The following is a 19,309-nucleotide window of genomic DNA, read 5'->3' on the forward strand; positions in this document are numbered from 1 at the left end:
ACCTTTCTTTCTCTCTCTTCCTTCCTCCCGCCCTCCCTCTCTCCTTCACTCTGAAAAAAAGCATGTTACAGAATGAAAGAATAAATGAATTGATAATGGTGAAAAGAATAGTAACACAACAACAGATAATAGCTGCTGTGCCAGGCACTGCTCTGAGCACTTTGTGTGGAACTAACACATACCATCTTATGACAACTTTATTTTTAAATGGATTTTTATCTTTTAAAGCAGTTTTTAGGTTCCCTGCAAAAATGAACAGGAAGCAGAGTTCTCATATAGCCCTTGCCCCCCACGTACATAGCCTCCCCCATTATCAACCTCCTGACAGTTGATGAAAGTACATACACACATCAATATCCCCCAGAGTCCACAGTTTACAGGGTCTATAGTTTACATTGGTGTCGCATAAAACCACCCTTTGAGGTAGATGCTATATCGTCTTCCCATTTTGTAGATGGAGAAACTGAGGCACAGAGAGGCTGCATAACTCACACAGAGGGTGAAGAAGGTGGAGGCTGGTTGAGGCACTGGTCCACCAGCAGATGGAGCAAAGCTACTTTATACCCTCACCTTCATCATACTCCTCCCTCTAGGAAAGCCCACCTGCCTTTTCTGCCCCCCAAACTCCTCCTGCCCTTTTAGGACCTGGGTCTGTAGCCAGAAGTCTCCACAGCATGTCAACATCCAACTGACTGGCCCCCATCTGTACATGGTACTCAGAGCAGGTGTGCAGGCAGGGTCTAGGGGGGGAAGAATGAAGTCTTGGGGTAGGGAATGCTGCCTCTCTTAACCTCCTGCACTGTAATGTTGACACACAGAGACCTTCCTTGGAGACCATCTGGTACATGGCAGGCGGGAACTGTGTGACCCTAGGCAAGTGACTTGGCCTCTTTGTGCCTCAATTTCTCAGCCATAAAATGGGCATACTCCCAGTCAAATAACACACACACACACACACACACACACACACACACACACACACACACAAATCCTCAGCCTGGGGCTTGTCACCCAGGAAGGGTTTGGGGCAGCTGCTGTCAATATCACAACATTAGGATTGTTAGGACTTCCCCACATCACAGGGGCATCACGAGGACCAAGTCGGGGCTATCAGGCAGTGATCAGGCAACAGTGGAAAGAGGCCTTCAGGAGTAGCCTTAGCTCAGAAATAGGCACCAGACCACCTGACGCAACACCAGTGTCCACATCTGAGAGCAGGGGTTTTACTGACCAGGGGTGGTCACTGGTATAGTGCAGGATTTGGGCATACTGTTTGGTTTTTTCACCCAAACTTAGTTGAGGGCCCTCTTCGTGCCAAGCATTGTGTTAGACATGAGGGGTATTAATAATAAACTCATAAGAATGATAGCAACTAAAATTTCTTGAGCATCTACTATGTGCCAGGCTCCCAAGGCAGCACCATGGGTGGGCCCAGCACTGAGTGATGATGGGATGCACTGGTTAAAGATGAAAAGAGTAACCCCAGCTTTCTGGGCAGAGATTGAGGAGGTGGATGAAGACATGGAGAAGCAGATTAGGAGAGTGAACGTTAATAAGGAGCCAGGTTAGAAGCCACAGGATAAAAGAGACTACGTGGTGAGAAGAGAGCCTGGCAGGGGCCTGGGAAAACCTAGTGCTGACACCAGCACAAGGTGGGAGAGGAGGGGCCAAATGCGCTGGGAAGGAGCTGAAGGAATCCCAAGAGGGCTGATCTCTTAAGCCAGAGACAAGAGTCATTGGAGGCAGCGCAGCAGGCTACCCAGAGGCCAAGCAAGGTGAGTGGCCTATATGTCTGGGGGTAGGAAGGGAGGCAGGTATCACTTCCCCACTTTACCACCTACCAAGGGGCAATCCAGGGACAGCAGGAAGGAGCCTGTGGGGACACTCAGCAGAGTCCCAGTCTTGCCTGGGGAGCCAAGTGCCTAGGGTAACCCTTTCCCCCAGGAAAGCCCTGTCTTGACAGGGACTCACAGGCTGGCTTCCCCCATTCACTTCTAGACACAGGGCCCCCCACAGAGATTTCCCCCAGTGGGATAAGCACTGCTTGGTCTCTTAGGCTGGGCAACTGGCCCAGGAGTCTGACATAGCCAAGGGCTGTTGAGGAAAGGCTCTGCTCTAAAGGCCCATCATAGCAACATGACACCTCCACTGCCAGAAAAGAGGCTGGCCTCGAGGCAGGTCCTTGATGTAAATTCAACAAAATGTCTGGTATTTGCTTCAAAATAATCTAGGGTAATAAAATAAAATTGCCCATGGGGGTCATTATGCCATTCCACTTCTGTGTATGTTTAAAATTTTCTGTAAGAAAAAGTTCAAAATAGTGCTAAGAATTTGCTATCCGCATCAAGGCCTATTATCTTCCTGAGCCACTTTTGTTAGGGTGGGGAGGGGGTAGGTGGGGAACAAAACCCTGTACATTTATATTATGACTCTGAGAAGGGTCAAGGGCCGCAGAGGGAACAGAGAATTCATCTTTGTGTGCCTATACCTCCCCTCCACTAATAGCAGAGAAAAGAGCTACTTCCTCTCCAACTCACACTCTGGACAAACTGCACTTCAGGGTCCTTTCCAGGGCTTGCACAGGGAGATAATAGCAATAAGAACAATAACTGTGATAGATACACTAATTAGTAACAACCACAGAGTGTCTGCCGTTCACTGAGCACCTACTATGAACCTGTACCCCTTTAGCTCCTTCTCTCCCATCATCTCTCGTTCAGAGTCATCCCAATAACAACAAGGAATATGGAGAACAATCATTACATCCAGAGGCCTCCTGAGGATGGCAAGCATGTTTTTGAGATTCTAGGCTACGAGTCAGAGCTTCAAAGGGTGCTCTGTTGCTCTGTGAAGTGAGATGCATCTCTGTGACTATCCACAAGTGCTGAGGTTCTGTGGGGGGCCTGCAGGTTCCCATCTCCCCACTCCCCCACCTGTTTCTGCCTCTGCCTCATTTTCCATTCTGGAAAGCCCAAGCCCCACGACAATGTCAGGAAGGGGAAAGCTCTATATTAACCAGAAGACCAACTAAATCCATATTTTGCAAAGTTTGAATATGCTAACTTTGTTTTCTCTCACTTCAGTATCCTTGTCTGTAAAATTGGAACAATACCATCTACTTCAAAGGACTCTTGGGAGGTTGAAATAAAATATGTACTTATAAAATTAAAAGCCCACCCAAATGTCAGATACTACCAAATTACAGGTCATTTGTCCCTTCTGTCCAAGAAATCTTCGCTCTACTGAGCTGAAATTTTTCTAATTCACAGGCAAAACACTCTTAACTGTCCACTCTCAGTGGACTGTTTAAATCTAGGGAAGCCTGGGGACAGCGAGCTATAAGCACACATAGTTTTACTCTCTTCTAAGTCTGGGATCTGTCTCAACCCCAGTTGCCACCGCCACTGCCGCACACTATAAATAGGCCTGGTCCTTCAAATGCTTCCCTCACAACCATCTCTCTGTCTCTCTCTCTCTTAAACCTGGCCTTGTCCATGGCTAAAAAGAGAGACAGCAACTCACTCCCATCTAGCAACGCACCTCCCCTAAACAAGTAACACAATCCAGGTCCAGCATAGTTGAACCTCTCAGCTCTGAAATACTAACTAAAAGTCACCACCTATCAGGTGTTTCCTCTGTCCTATTTATATACTTGGTGTGTATTAACCCAATCTTTACAACAACTCCATGAGCTGCTATTGGCACCCGATGTTACAAGTAATGAAACTGAGACACAGAGAGGCTAAGGAACATGCCCAAGATCACAGAGCATGTGAGGATCAGACCTGGGGTCAAGGTTATTATAGACAGCCTGGCTACAGAGTCTGCTCCCTTAACCATCCTCCCTCAGCAAATGATCACAATGATCATGAAGCTCATCTACCTTCACAGATGTGGAAACTGAGGCCCAGAAAGGAGATGTGAGGAGATGACTGATGCCAGAACTTCTGGGGAAGCCAAATGTCAACAGTTCATTATAGCCAGCTCGGCCAGGCCTTTCAGGGAGGTTTCCTGTGTCTGGAGGAAGAGACCCTTCTAAGCTTAGTACTAATCAGGATAAATAAGAACAATTACAATGGTTATAACTAACATTTATTGAGTGCCTACTATAATATAATAAAGCACTGTTTCAAGTGTTTTACACATACTAATGCATTTAATCCTTACAGTACCTAAACTTTCAGCCAGAAATAGAAAAGCAAATATTATTTGGGAAGAAAGCATTCACATTGGCAGACAGACTCCAACCCAGTCTGGGAGATAAGCGATTTTCAGGAACCCAAATGACGAGGCCACCCACTAACTACCTGGTGACTTTCCAAATTTTCTAGTTTATTAATGGTCCCTCTCTCCCGCCATGGGATCAAGTTAAGCAGCCCAAATACATGTATGTCCATCCCCCAATGATGTCAAAGGCCCTGGCCTTGGGTTTCCGCACCACGAAAAAGCCACTTGCACTGGTCTCACAGTGAGCCAGGTTTTGTCCCCAAGACCCTACTCCAACACTGAGGCTGGCTTCAAAATGCCCCAAGTGCACAGGATCAAAGGGTGCTGTCTCAGAATCCCACTGGAGTGTTCAGAAAAACAGGTCTTAGGGTCTCTGGGGTCTTGCAAGCACCAGGAGAGCACAGAGAGCTCAGGGGATACCAAATTAAGGAAATATTTTGGGAATCTTGACACCAGAGGATGCCAAACACCTGTTCTATGGCTTGGGAAAGATGCAAAAGGCTCCATGTGCAATATTTTGCTGAAGATTATTTAACTCCAGAGGAAGCAGAGCCTGGCTATGAAGAGCACAAACCCCAAAATCAGGCAGACTGAATCCCAGTTTCAGTACTTAGTGGTTGGTGACTCTGGGCAAGTCATGTAACCATCCCACATCTGAAAAAATGAGTACGGCAGAAGCCCTTACTAATAAATTACTTTGAGAATTAGGTATTTACTTCACAAAGAGTTCACTAAATGGCAACCATTGCTATTATTATCATTATTACTCCAACCTTTGAACAAAGGAGAAAAAACAATACTGGCATAGTCCCACAAATATACACAGGGAGTGAACTCTTGCTATGGTTCCACCTCTGGGCCTTAAGTTCAAATTAAATAGTCACCATGTTAGGAAGCCATAAATCAAGAAAACAAAATGGAAAGAATGATCTTTTCCATCAAGGAACATGGAAGCCACACCACATATGAATAAAGCATGAAGATATTAAAGTCAGAGTATATAGGACCAGGCCTCAGCCCCTCAAAGAGAGATTTCACAAAAAGCCACGTGGACTCTAGAAACCAGTCTTCAACCCCAGAAACTAGCAAAATGGGAAATTGTGAGGAACCACATTAATTCAGCAGTAATTTCACAAATGGGAAAAGGTGGTAGTAGTAATGATAGTGACAAGAGCCGCCATTTGCAGGGGATCTAATACGTGCCAGTCACTAGTCAAAGCTGCACATCCTCTCAGGAGATAATTTTGGCCCCATTTCACGGAGGACAAAATCACGGCCCAGATAAGGCAGATAACGTATCTAAAGCCAGCTGGGAAGAGTTGGAATCAGAGTTTTGTGCGACCCCAAGGCCTGTGCTCTGTGACTGCAGTTTCGCATTGTTCACCTTGGTCCCTCTACATCTAGCCCAGGGCCTAGCACAAAGTAGCCCAAAACGTTTGGTGAGCCAAATAAAGAAACAAAGTGTAACACTTGGTGCCCTTGGGTCACTTACATGTCCCCAGAGAACAAAGCACTCCTCTAAGCTAAGGAGGGCATGCCCGCCTCCATGTGCTCATTCACTCACTCACGAAGGCTATGCCTGCCATGAGCCTAAGGCTTGCAGGGGTACAGTCACCCAACTAGGAGTTCAGCCATGGCAGCCAGAAGAGTAGTAGGCCCAAGTGGAACTGTGCCATGTTTTCCACCATTGTCGCCATCACTTTTCTCTCAGCAGCAGCTCATGTAGTAGGAGCAGCCAGATTCTGTAAGGCCGCACCAATTAATTCTTCAAAAGCCTTAATGGCCTTTAAACTTATTATGATTTGCTTTTGAGGACAAATAATAAGTCACACTCAGCCTCTGAGCATCCTCCTCTGCCATACGAACACACACTCCCACAGGGGACCCGGGCCACCTCTGCAGAACTCTCCCCAGGCCTGGCCGGATCTAAGTCCATCAGAGCTGTGCTGCCATCCTGCCAATGTACTTGGGGGACAGATATTCCACCCCTCATCATAATTCAAAGGAAATTTACAAAGGAGGAAGGAAGAAAATCCAAGGGGTTAGTGGCAGTGGGAAGAGTAGAATGCTGACTTGAATAATCATGGCATCTGACTGAAGGCCTGGGGCTGGCCAGCTGGGCAGAGGCTTTTAGACACCCACTTTCTCAGACATCTCTGTGAAGTAGTATTATCATTCCCTTCTATGGATGGGTAAACTGAGGCCCAGAGGGGTATGGTAACTGCACAAACTCACAAAACTGAGCTGGGATTTGATACAAAGTCTATTTGCCTCTTACAGCTTCCCTAAACTCAGATGTTCTTGGCAAACCATGATCCCATGTTCCACAAAGTCGAACCAGATAAACCCCTCGCGTGTGCCTGCGCGTGCACACACACACACACAGAGCTCCCATAATCCAGGGAACCCTGTTCAATCCCTTCCAGAAACACTTATTTGCCCAGCCATCTCGCTGTTTGTGCAGATGTCAGTTCTGTCCATGTTTTTGAACTGAAGTTGTGTAAATATTAACACAACTAGTTCATAGTCAGACTTCTTTGAGCAAAAGCCTGAAAATCCCAGCAGGGCTGGCAGGGGCCCTTCAGAGGCCCAGCATCAGAATGTTTGGGTTTTACTTCAGGCTCCCCTTGTAATATTCTCCTCAAGTTACTGGATTCCCTACCTCAATGTGCCCATTAGAAAGGGAGGTAGGGAAAGACTGGGGCCGCCACAACGCTCAAACAGCAAAGCATTAGGCACTGGACACAAGGAGTGTTAGAAAAGCCTGCACTTGCAGGGTATACGGAGAGGGTATCTTTGACTGTCATGGACTGGGGTTCTCCCAAGGTCTCTGCAGCATGCTGTATCCTTTCGGGGTTTAGACAGGAGGAGAAGGCCAGCTGGAAGGACTCTGGGTAGGGGCAAGGTGGCCAGTGCAAGGACCTCCTAGCTGAGCTGCCGACTGTAGGCCAGAAGCTGAGCTGTTTCTCCCTGGCCCTCTCCCAGGCATCCTTCAGAACCACATCCCAGGCACTGGGGAGCAAACATGGCCCACCTGCTCTGAGGCTGAAGGGTGAACAAATATGTCCCCAGCGCCTAGAGCAGCAAGGTCTCAATAAACTGTGGAGCCTTCGTGCTGACAAGACTGAACACTCAAACTCAGTTTTCTCTCCTGTGATATAGGAATGCCAGTACCATAAGAATAAGAATGCAAATGCTCTACTAGGTGGGACAGCTGCTTAAGGCAGTGGTGCACATGTGGGATATGAATATCAGGACCCTCATTCTCAGACTGATCCACTGATTCCAGACAGCTGGTGCTGCAGCTGTGCCTTGCTCGGTCTCCGACCCAGATGCAAGGAGCAATGGGTCCTTGGGAAGTGTACCCTCACCCCCTTGCATAAAGCCTGAGGCCCACAGCCTCAGGCCCCTGGGGAGAGGAGGGGACAGAGAGAACAAACACTGTTCTGAGTGCCACTGCCAGACACAGGCTGCAGAATTTTTGAACTCAAAGATCAACTGGTTGCTGGTGGGCCTCCCCCCAGGGGGCCTGACACAAATCAAATCAGCTTGTCAACAAATCCCCTCCACCCCACAGCCCTGTTCCTAGGAGGGGCCTGTAGACAGCTCAGGGGGCAGCTGTGCTGGCTAGCAGAGCAAGGAAATCGATATTCCCAGCACATACCCACTCTCTTTCTCCTTCTCTCGCCATAAATATGGGCCCTTTGATGCTTGGCCAGCCAGCCACAAGCCCTGAAGCAGAAAAGGGTTGGTCTCTGGGATAGGAGTTCATGTCTCCCACTGCTGCCCCCATACTCCATTCCTGACTACACCAGATGTACATAAACACCCCCGATCCCACCAGCAGCCCCCTCACAGCCACAACAAGAACCACACAGAATTCAACCTCCCTCAGTTCCAGGTGCCCCAGTGCACTCCCAGGTGGCCCCTCCTGGAGCACGCCTATGCACAGCACTTTAACGGGTCCCTCAGCCTTGCACACACTCCCTGACAAAGCAGACACATAACCCCAAACACAGGACTAGGGTCTTGCATAAACAGGCCTGCAGGAGGACTGTCAGCCTCTGGCCCACCTACAACCAATCACAAGCACGGTGGCCCAATAGACACACTCCCTCTCAGACTTACTACCATTTATTTGCTCTCCTGCGTCCCGCCACATAACAACTCCTATCAGTTTCTCCCACGTATGTGTCCAGTCACTCATGAGCATGAGAACACACACATAAACACACGCCTCCTGTCCAGACAGCATCTTTTTTCACACGCACACACTCAGGTCCTGGGTCTGGTTCACACACAAATACAGACACACTGCACCCTGTCACAATCCTCTTACACCCAGGGACCCATGCTGACAGTCTCACAATTCCCGCAACACCCATTCCCGAAGCCTATCTGCGGTACACACTCACATCCCTGGCAGTCTCTAACAAACACGGCGACCGGCTCTCACAAACCCTTAACACACTGCATGCAAGTGAGCAGTGGCGGGGGCGCTCCAGGCACCCCACCCGACCCAGGGCCTTGCCCGCCAGCCGATCTGAGTCCAGCCCCTCCCCAAGGCCCTCTTGCCCGAGCTCCCGCGCCCGGCGCCGGCCTCGGCCCTGCCAGGTGCCCTTACCCGCAGTCAAGCTCCAGCTCCAACAGGGACTGGGTCCGCTCCGAGTTGCAGTGTAGGCACCACATAGTGGCTGTGGTGGGAGCCGACAGGGTCGGACGCCAGGGGCCCAGGCCCAGCAGAGAGCCGCCAACTCCCGCCAGGGGCGGCCGGATCCCGGGGCCTATACCAGACCACCAAGGGATCTGACCACCCGCCACGCGATCACCTTGGCGACCAACAGTGCCTGCCAGTTCCCAACGCTCCAGAGCTCAAGTCCGATACCCAAGCCAGCTAAACCCGCCCCTCCCCCCCTCCTCCTCCTCTTCCTTCTCCTCCTCCTCCTCCTCCTCCTCCTCCTCCTCCTCAGCGGACGCCGCCCCGCCCTCTGGGCGCAAAAGCAAGGCCCGGCCGGAGGAATGTGGCCCGGGAGGGGGAGGGGCCATGGGGCGGGGCTAGGAGGAGGGGCCGCGGGATGGAGCGCGGGGGCAGGGCAGAGGGGGGCGGGGCTTCAAAAAGAGGCGGGACAGGCAGATCCTTGGAGCTAGAAGGGTGACTAATACAGGGGCGGGATTCTCAGGTAAGAGCCTCCCCTGTCCCAGCAAGCTCGGCCCTTTTCTGGGAGGACTGAGCACCTCTCCAACACAGATATCCCTAATATCTATATCTACTCCAAAGTGCAAGCACAACAAATACAAAAACTCAAACCAGATATCTGTAGTCATGCTCTGCTGATGGTTCCCATCTCTGCGAATCCTGACATTGGCCGCAGTTTATAAAGCGGGGCCTTGGATGTCCTGGAGGGTGTAATAACCCCCGAGAAAGGAGAGGGTCCCATCCTGACGCTGGGGACGTCCTTTGGGGACTTTTCGATGCGCATCTAATGGAAGCAGCTTCTCTCTCCCCTTAGTCCATCCAAGCCCCTGCGCTTCCCTCACTCAGAGATAAATTTCAGACCCCCATGACATGTCCAAGTAGTACTAATTAGTACTTTAGAACTCTTTACTGATATTTGGTCCTCAAGACAGCATTGTAATGTTGTGGAGTTATTATAGGTCCCATTTTCCAGAAAAGGAAACAGGCTTAGCTTAATTGAGTTAACTAAGGGGCTTCCCTTCACCTTCCCCTCTCCCGGGCTGCTCAGCTCAGCTCACCAAACTATATACAAGCAATCATGGCTTGCTGTTCTCAATTTGCACATTTACTTGTTTGTTATCTGTCCTTGGGCTTCATGAAGGCACATACAGTGACCAGCGCCCACACTTGTGGAATGCCCAAATATGGTTAGCAGATACCTAGCAGACATCAAAACCTGACCTGTCTTGGGCCACCCCACCTGTAAGTCTGTCTCTTAGAGGGCCAGGCAGCTGGCAGTTCTCTGGGAGGCAGGAAGTGTAGGCCCACAACAAAGGTAGTGTCAACCATCTTGTGTCCTTTTAAATCTTTCTTTTGGAGGGGGTGGTGCAAAGGGCCAGTTGATGAGAGTTATTCCCAGATGGGGAAACTGGGCTGGGGTAGGGGACAGTGAAAGAAGAGGGCTGAGCTGTCCTAGTTTGCAGCATGAAAAGGGGTAGTCCCTAGAGCCAATTAAGTGCATCAGAGTACCCAGGCAAGAGACTGAGCAGGAATCCAGTGCTGCTCATTGGTATCTCCACATTCTTCCTCTTTGCTTCTGTTTTCTTTTCTATATTAAACATAAATAAATAAAGACATAGAATGGGAGAAAATACTTGCAAATAATATATCTGATAAGGGTCTAGTATCAGTACTACATAAAGAACTCTTACAACTCAATAATAAAAAGGCAAGTATCCTTGGCTGGAATGGCTCAGTGGACTGAGTGTCGGTTTGTGAACTGAGAGGTTACTGGTCAGACTCCCCGTCAGGGCACATGCCTGCATTGCAGGCCAGGTCCCCAGTTGGCAGCATGCGAGAGGCAACTGATTGATGTAACACATCAATGTTTCTCTCTCTCTCTTACTACCTCCCTTCCCCTCTAAAAATAAATAAACAAAATCTTAATAAAAAGGCAAATAACCCAATTTAAAAATGGGCAAAGGATCTGAATAGACATTTCTCCAGAGAAAATATATGAATGGCCGCTGACATATGAAAAGATGTTCAACATCACTAGGCATTAGGGAAATAAAGATCAAAACCACAATGAGATATCACCTCATACCACTAGGATGTCTAGAATCAAGAAGATAGACAAAAGCACCCACACATAGAACAGTGGGAGGAGCTGGAAGGAAATAGGGTTGATATAGTCCTGTTGGGGCAGATGAACTCCACCCCAGCTTGAACTGCCCTCTAAAAATAGGCTGCAATAAACTCAGAGCCAAGAGAATTCCCCAATCCAGCTGCCTGGAGCACTCCAGACAGGCTCTGACAGCCCCAAGGCCTGATTCTTTAAGAATTCCAGGCACTTCTTTAGGCCCAGGCAGACATTGTTCTAGCTGGCATTTAGAAGAAGAGGGTTGAATTTCCCTGTTAGCATTTGGAACACCACAGGATGGAGTGCCTGAAAATCAAATGCCTCTTAATTCTCTCATCTTGTTTTATCTTCCTGCCAAGTGTACCTATTGCTTCTGCTCAGTTAACTGCCTCAAAGATTAATAATTTAGCAAATTACAAGGTAAGCGAGAAAAGTTCCAGCCTGAAGAGGCAGAGAAAGCCAATTTTTCTGCTGAAATGACTAGAGTGGGAAGAATTTACAGAGGTATTATTTGGACAAAGTGCTTTGCCTTCTGAATATCGGTTTCCTCAACTGTAAAGTGTGGCTCATCAGCCACCTCTTACCTGGCTAACTCACCTTGCCATTTAATTTAATTCATCGAGAATTTATTAGTGCTTTTTCTCTGCCTGTCTTCTGAGACCTCAGTAGGGAGATATTGATGTGACAAGTGTTCCTGAGTATAATGCCATGGTAGCCTAGAGGAAGGAGCCTATAACTCTGCCCCACAAGAGCCTTCAAAGATAGAGGGAATTTGGACTGGGCCTTGAGGGATGAATGGGGTTGTAGGATGCAAGCAAAATCAAGAAAATGTTTACTTCCACTGTATCATCCTGGGTTTCAGTATTGAGCTGCTTGTCTTGGCCCATTTCACATGCCACAACCCAACTTCATCCCCTCCCTCTGATTTCTGAAAGCCTCCCATTTTCCATAGCCCTCCTGCTCTCCTTGGACCAGATATGTGGCACTCCCCCAAAGGTCAACCTTTGCAGTACCTCTCTCAGAGCTGTCAGGATAAAGGCCATTCCCTCCACATGGCTGGCCTTGAGGCCTATGTGGCCTGGTTCTGGTTCATCCCTCCAGCCCTTGCCCTTCATCACGCCCCCTCCATGCACGCCACGCCTCCAAAAATGCTAAACATCTTTCATATCCCTAAACTCCCCACCGTGGCTGGCCTATGGCCAGGACTTTGGGTTTCAGCTTTCAATGTCACTTCTTCCAGAAAACAACCCCTGACTGATTGCTAGTCCAAATTAGAAACTCCTCTTGTATAGTAAACTCTCAACGTTACTCTGCCGCTGAGTAACATCTTTCCTCACACCGATGAGCTGTATTGTCATTGCCAGATGAGTTGGGCCTGCATCCTTCCCTACAGCATCCTCCATGCCTACTATGAGGCCAGGGACACAGAGGTGCTCAGCATCTGAATAAATCAAAGGTTGTCAAACTAAGGCCTGAAGGCCAAATTTAGCCACTGTCTGCTTTTTTAAAATAAAGTTTTATTGCAACAGACTCATACCCACTTACTTATGTATTGTCTATGGATACTTTTGTGCCACAACAGGGTTGAACAGTTGCAACAGAAATGTATGGCTTGCAAAGCCTAAAATATTTATAACTAGCTCTCCCCAGAAAAGTTTTGTCAACCCTGAAATCAATGAAGCTACCCTGAAGAAGTTTTATGTTGGCTCCAGCTACCTCAGCGAATGCCTTGCCCTTTCAGCCAGACCCCTGATGCTTTGGCTCAAGTCCTGTGGACAAAACCTGGAAGAGCAGAATCCAAACACCACAGGTGAAGATGGTGTGATTAAAACAACAGGGCCGGGCCAGGTGACCTTCAGACAAGATGGCTGGAAGACAGGACAATTCACTGTTAGGAACGAATCCTGCTAACTAGCTATCCAAGTGCACGAAGACTTAGGTCCAAGGATATTAGTTGTAACAGCAGAACACGGAGAATAAAACACACAATGTTTCTCAGTGAGGACTGGTTAAGTAATTTGTGGTACACCCATCAGTGAGGTCCCATGTGTAAATGATGGCGGCGGCAGCACCGCACACACTTATAGGAAAAGATCTGAGACACAGCACTGACATTAAAAGTCCAGAGAAATGTGAAATTTATGTACAGTAAAATACATAGAACACTAATGTTCTTATATAAGATAAGCACAGGCTATGTCTTAAAGGAGACCCAAGAAACAGGTACTAGAGGGAAAGGAAACTGCGAATTCCAGAGATTCCTGGACACAGGCCTCTGCCCTCTAAGGTAGAGGTCTAGTTGGGACAGAGGTAGGAAGGAGATAGGAAGACTTTTCTCTCTATGCTTTTGCATAGTTTTCAAATTTTTCAATAAGTGTTTATTACCGTAAGGAAAAAAAAGACCAGTGAAATAAAGAAATCAATAAAGGATATGGTAACCCAAGGGGTTTGTAAGTCTTCGGGCATCTACTAGCATTTTCTAGCAGACTCAGAAGCCTGCCAGAGCCAGTCCACAAAGACCCCAATTCCAGACTGTACTTAAGCTGCCTCTGGCCACTCCAGTTATCTTGTATTTTGAGCAGGCTGTGTCTTACTGTCAGCCATAAAATTCAGTTTGCCTTATAGCCCATTTCAGCTTCCCTCTCAGTGTCATCAATATGTTACTTTTTATAACATTGAAACAAGCATCCCTCTATCACAGCCAGAATTCTGAGTCTAGGAGGAAGCTTTGGGATCACTGTTCCGGCCCAACCTCTTATTTGACAGAGAGGGAAAGTGAGGCCCAGAGAAATGACAGGATGAACACTGACACTAGCCCAGGTGACCTGCCTCCCAGGCCACAGTGCTCCACTGCTGGAATGGCACAGCGGGAACAGGGACAGTCCAGCATACAGCCTGGGAATCGGTGAGTTGTAGCGACCTGTGGGTTCTACACAGAATGGAACTTATTTGTATGAATGTTGGATTCCATAAAAAAAAAAAAGAGCTGCACAGAACACAGAATTTTCTAAAGTGACACCTCAGCAAAGCTAGTCAGTCTCCAGAAGAGAAATTATCGAGATAAATAAAGCTGTTCTTATTAACGGCCAAGTCACTTTTCCAGTTTCAATCATTTTTAATAGAAACTACTTGCAAATAATGGACTTCTGTGATCTGACTAAACAAAGTAAACTAAATGACTTTGACATAACTTACCTTAGGAGGCTGAGGGTTGTTTACCTGAAACTAGACAATATGGCCATTTACCTGCTCAGGCACTAACTTGATTGTCATCCAGGCCCTGACTCTCTTTCTGGCCTCATTCTCAACTACCATCTCTACTGGCTAGCTCCTCCCCAAATGTACCATGCACTTTCCCATCCTAGGGCCTTTGCTCATGCTGTTCCCAGTTCCTGGGTTGCTCTCTTCATCTGCTTGGCAACTTCCTACTCAACCTTCAAAGACCAGTCTAAATATCACCTTCTCTTTGAGCAGCCTCCTCTAGTGTCCAACCCCACCAGGCAGAGCGAGAACCCCTCACCCAGACTGTGGGCACCTCAAGGGCAGGGACCATGGCCCTCCATCCATTCTCCACTCACACATCTGACTGGGGCTCTGATTCTGCCACTGCTTCACATAAATGGCCTGGTTCCAGACACCTGTCACAACATGTGGGGGATTGAGTTCCAACAACAAAAAAAATAGCACTCAGACCGTGACAGTGAGATCAAAGTGGCCTTAATGTTAGCGTATCCTAGAGCTTTATTGCCAGAAGGAGTCACCATTACCCAGTGCTGCTCTCCCATTATTCAGATGAGGAACCTAAGGCATAGGAGCCCTTTGTCAAGTCATATTGGGACACAGCCAAGAACTGGTCATCTGGCTTCCTTTCCTTAGCTCTTTCCCCACTGCTCTGACAAAGGAACCATCATGATTTCCGATGAAAGGAGGCAGTTTTCCTGTGGTCTTTAAATATTTTATTTATTTATTCCTACAGAGAAGGGAAGGGAGAAAGAGAGAGGGAGGGAAACATCAATGTGTGAGAGAAACTTCACTCTGTTGACTCTCACACACCATCATTTGGGGTCCTGGCCCTCAACCCAGGCGTGTGCCCTGACTGGGAATTGAACTGGTGACCCTTTGGTTTGTGAGATGATGCTCAACCCACTGAACCACACCAGTCAGGGCTCCTGTGACCTTTAAATGGACAATAAAAATTAGATGCAGTTGTTATTATGTCAAAGGTTGACAAATAGATTAATATAGCCTATGAGGGCATAGAAAAGACCCTCAGAGAGAGGCTGCAATAATAGAACCACAGTTAGGACACAGGGTCTGGTACAAGGAGAAACAAAACCCCACACTGGTATAGGTATAGGGTGGTCCTGTGGGAACTCTGAAAAACAGCATGTGACTGACCAAATGAACATAAGATCCAAGAATGATCACCTCCTGCAAGAAGTCCTCCTAGTCTAGATCCCCAGAGAACTCCATGTTTCAAGGAACCCACTGCCCACAGCAACCCCTGCCACATACAGGCCAGTGGTTTGTTGCAAAAGCGAAGGAAGATAGTGGTGGTGACCACAGATTAGAATGTGCCTACCTCACCCCTCCCCAGTCTGGCCCTTCCTGTAGGCACACCTCATCCCTTTGAGTCCCTCTGCTGGGCCCAGCCAGGTGAGCTGGATTGTTTGTCCAGGAGTCCAGTGGGCAGGGCCTGTGGAGAACAGACTTGTGGCTTCTGAAATGTGGCTACTTGAGCTATGAGTTTATTAAAGAGAATGGGAAATGTTCACTGGCAGGTCTTGCAGGACTCAAGGGGCTTGACAACATCAGAAAGAAATACAGCAAAAAACTGAGCTGCTGCCTTCAGTAGTGAAAGGCTCTTCCCTAACCCCCATCTTCCCCAAATCACACTGTTCATCACACTTGCCATCAGGTTGCCTGGCAGCCCCAAAATACAATCAAAAGTGCCCCCATTTCAACCCTTCATACTCAACCCTCCTTTCTCTGGTTGGTGACACAAGGAAGTCATTGCCAGATCCTCAGGATAAGAGGGATAAGACCCTCAATGCTTATACTCAGTGGGTTCAGCCCTCCCTCAGGGACAGCTCCAGGAAAATGGCTCCAGGCTGTTTCAGGTCTGCCCCTCTGAGCCCATTCTTTCTATCTGAGATGGAGCCCAGGCTACCCCAGTTCTCTGTCCCAAACGAAAGAGGCAGGCCTGTGCCCAGCAGTCCTAGACAGACATCCTCCCCTACCCACCATTTGACTTTAGGCAAGTTACCCAGCTTCCTAGGGCCTCCATGCTTCAACGACAGAGGGAGCACAGACCTCCTCGCAGGAGTGGTGTGAAGCTTGGCAATGACACTTGTAACTGCCTAGTCATGGCTGGGCACTCAGGAGGCCTTAAGAATCTGGTTGTCTCTTCTCCTGCTCCACTATGGCCCCTGCACCTCACACCAGAGCTAATGCACAAGAAAGTCAATGTTTGTTGAATTAAGTGCCTTTCCAACCAGATGCTATGTCCTGGAGTGGGGCTGCTTGGCCAAGATAGTGTCAAATTCCAGCCTCCTTGTACCTGGTGTGTGAATTTCCATCTTGGCAAAATGCATTATGTCTTTCTGAGCCTCCTTTCTCACCTCCCTGCCTCTTCTTGCCTCTTCCTTAACACCCTGGGGCATGTCACCCCTCTCACAGAGTCATGATCATCTCTCACAGGGCACATAATCTGAATCAGACACTTTACAGACTGATTGAATTTAATCATCAAGACTCTCTCTTTTACTGATAAACTGAGGCTCAGAATTTAGTAACTTACCTAAGGACACACAGGTAGTGCCTGGATGATAGGGATTTGAGCATAGGCCCATTTGGCCCCCAAACTATGAACGTGTTATGTACATAAAGCTAGTCCTGTCCCTTCTTCTCCCTCCTCCGCCAGCAGGCTCTGTGCTAAATGCTTTCTTTATGTGTGCCACCTCACACAAGCCTTACAATGACCTTCTAAAGTTAGTACTATTACTATGATCCTCAGCCTTATCATCCAAGAAAAAAAAGGGGAGGGGTCCTTTAACATGCATTCTGACCCCCACTGCCCACACTCAGTCAGCTTCTAGGATGCCAGTCACAAATCCTGACTCCCTTTCTTGGGAATGCCCCACCTCCCCTCTGGAATGGAGTACATCCTGAGGGAAGCAGGGTGCGGATAGCAGCGGCCACTGGGAAAGGACTTGAGTCTTCTGCCAGCTTGGCTGAGGCAGCCATAGAGGCCCAGCTTGGGTAAAATTAGGGAGGCAGTCCTTGCCTTTCCCCCTTCTTTTTCCTAGCTGCCTCTGCCTGCTTCTCCATTCCTCTCTCAATAAACCAATCCCAGGGCTGAGCCCACACTCAGAGGGTCCCTTGCTATAAACCCCTTTGGGAGCTTGGGACCAGGGATGAATTAAGTTCTACGGTTCTGCCTCCCCCCTGCCCCCCCCCCCCCCCCCGCCAAAGATCTATAGTCTGGGAAGGAGAGAGACTCCACACTTAAGAGCGCTGAGACAGTGCACATGTTTCACTGTACAGGTCGCCCACTCACTGTCACTTCTTCCAAGGGACCTTCCCAGATCCCCCCAGGTAAGGCACATCCCCCCAGGTAAGGCACATCCCCATTCTCTTGATCTCATTTTATTCCCTTTAAAGTCCAACTCACAGCCTATACTTTTATCTTGCTTAATTACTTAATTTGTTTACTGTCTGTCCCTTCTACCAAAATGAAGCTCTGTGAAGGAGGGGACTTTGTTCACCACTTTATCCCAGCATCCAGATGGTGCTGGTCTACAGTAGGAGCTCAATAAATGTCAGAAAAATGAATAAGTCATGTTGAACAAGATTGATTCTGGCTCAGGGACAACCACAGGGGTGGTGCAAGACTTGTGAGCCTGGAAAGGAATGAAAGACCCTCTTCCTAATCCCCATTTTCACTCTTGTCTTATTCAACCTGAGCCACCACCTCTCTTTATACACCGTAGATAGATTCTGAGAAGTCCAGGTGAAATTGTTTTTCAAAAACACTGATTCTTATTTCTAGTATGCCCAGTACTTAAACTGTCAGGTGAAGATTTTATTTAAAAAAAAAAAAAAAAAAAGCATCCTTTTCGCAAAATGAATGACCATCCTTAATATATTTGGGTTTCTTTTCTAGTAGCTTTGCTTAAACTGGAGCCCATCTGCATTAAAGGGATTGGGGAAATTGAAGAGACCTAGAAAGAATATAGAGAAAAAGCTGCTTGGTTTGGTACGGAACATCCCTTCTGACTGTCACTGATTCAGGCAACTGGCAGGGTCAGGTCTGCAGTCTAAAGGGCTGTTAGGGAAGTAGCTTCTTTACTCTTAAGTAGTGCCTTTACACCTCAGAACACCTTCCAAGGGGCAACCTGCCAAGCTAAGGCCCCAGTGGCCTCTACTTTAATAAATAGTTGCGTTCATTTTCTAACAAGTGCTGGGGATGCCTGTTTTGCAAATGAATGCCACTAAGAGGTTCTCTTAAGTGGGTTAAAACATCTTCTGTACAATCTTCTTTATGTGATTGATTTAAATAACACCTTTTTTGGTCCCAGTGGGAGGAAGGCTTCAACCAGCTTAACCTGATTCCCCTGATTCGGAACTAATGGAGGCGGGGTACATGTGATATCTGATTCATTATTTAAATAAGTCTATAACAGAGAACATGTGTGTTCCTAAATGTGTTCAACAACTTCCCCCACATTTATTACCAACCACTATATGTCAGGTCTTGACTAGGTATCTCAGAGAGTGCAGAGAGAAATCAGATGTGGGTCCTAAGCTCGGGAAGCTCAGTGGGTAAGGGAACTGAAGACAACTCAAAACTGATAGTGCCAGCCCTGTGGTGCACAAGTTCACACAACCCTGACACCAGCTCTGCAAGGTGGTTTTGCATTCCAGTTTGTCACAGAGGCCCTGAAGCCCGAAGAGGGTATGTCATTTGACCAAAGACACACAACACATTAATGATGAAGCCAGGATTACAGCCCAGGAGCACTGACACTAAGTTTATGTTCTTTCCACTCCACCAGTGGTTCTTAAAGTGTGGTCCCAGAAACACCAACAGCCACTGTACCAGCTGGGGATCATTAGAAATGCAAATTATCACCCTCCCTGTGATTCTGATGCCCCCTGCAGTTTGAAAATCTCTGCACTATGCAAAGCACCAAAGTGTGTGATCAAAGCAATCATGGGATCAACCTGGCATAGAGGCAGGAATGACTGAGAAGTGATGGGGT

At 47.9% G+C, this 19,309-nt stretch overlaps 1 protein-coding gene across 7 annotated transcripts in view; it reads right to left on the reverse strand.

Annotated features, from left to right (window-relative positions):
* The window catches only part of IQSEC1 (IQ motif and Sec7 domain ArfGEF 1), a 427,684-nt gene that overhangs the window by 72,354 nt on the left and 336,021 nt on the right, over nt 1–19,309 (reverse strand). For 5 of the 7 annotated variants that reach the window (XR_008529287.1, XR_008529286.1, XM_054575081.1 and 2 more), the window contains exon 1: nt 8,852–9,118. The exons of the other annotated variants lie outside the window; for them this stretch is intronic. Coding sequence is in view for 3 of the 5 variants with exons in the window: in XM_054575081.1 (XP_054431056.1) it covers nt 8,852–8,916 (65 nt within the window). In the remaining 2 variants the exon portion in view is untranslated. Of the gene's footprint in view, nt 1–8,851; nt 9,119–19,309 lie in introns of those variants that run through there. 7 annotated transcript variants of the gene reach the window in all.

This window comes from Pteronotus mesoamericanus, unplaced genomic scaffold (genome assembly GCF_021234165.1).
Source record: "Pteronotus mesoamericanus isolate MK-2021 breed Mesoamerican mustached bat unplaced genomic scaffold, CSHL_Meso_final contig_27, whole genome shotgun sequence".
NCBI classification, from domain to species: Eukaryota; Metazoa; Chordata; class Mammalia; order Chiroptera; family Mormoopidae; genus Pteronotus; species Pteronotus mesoamericanus.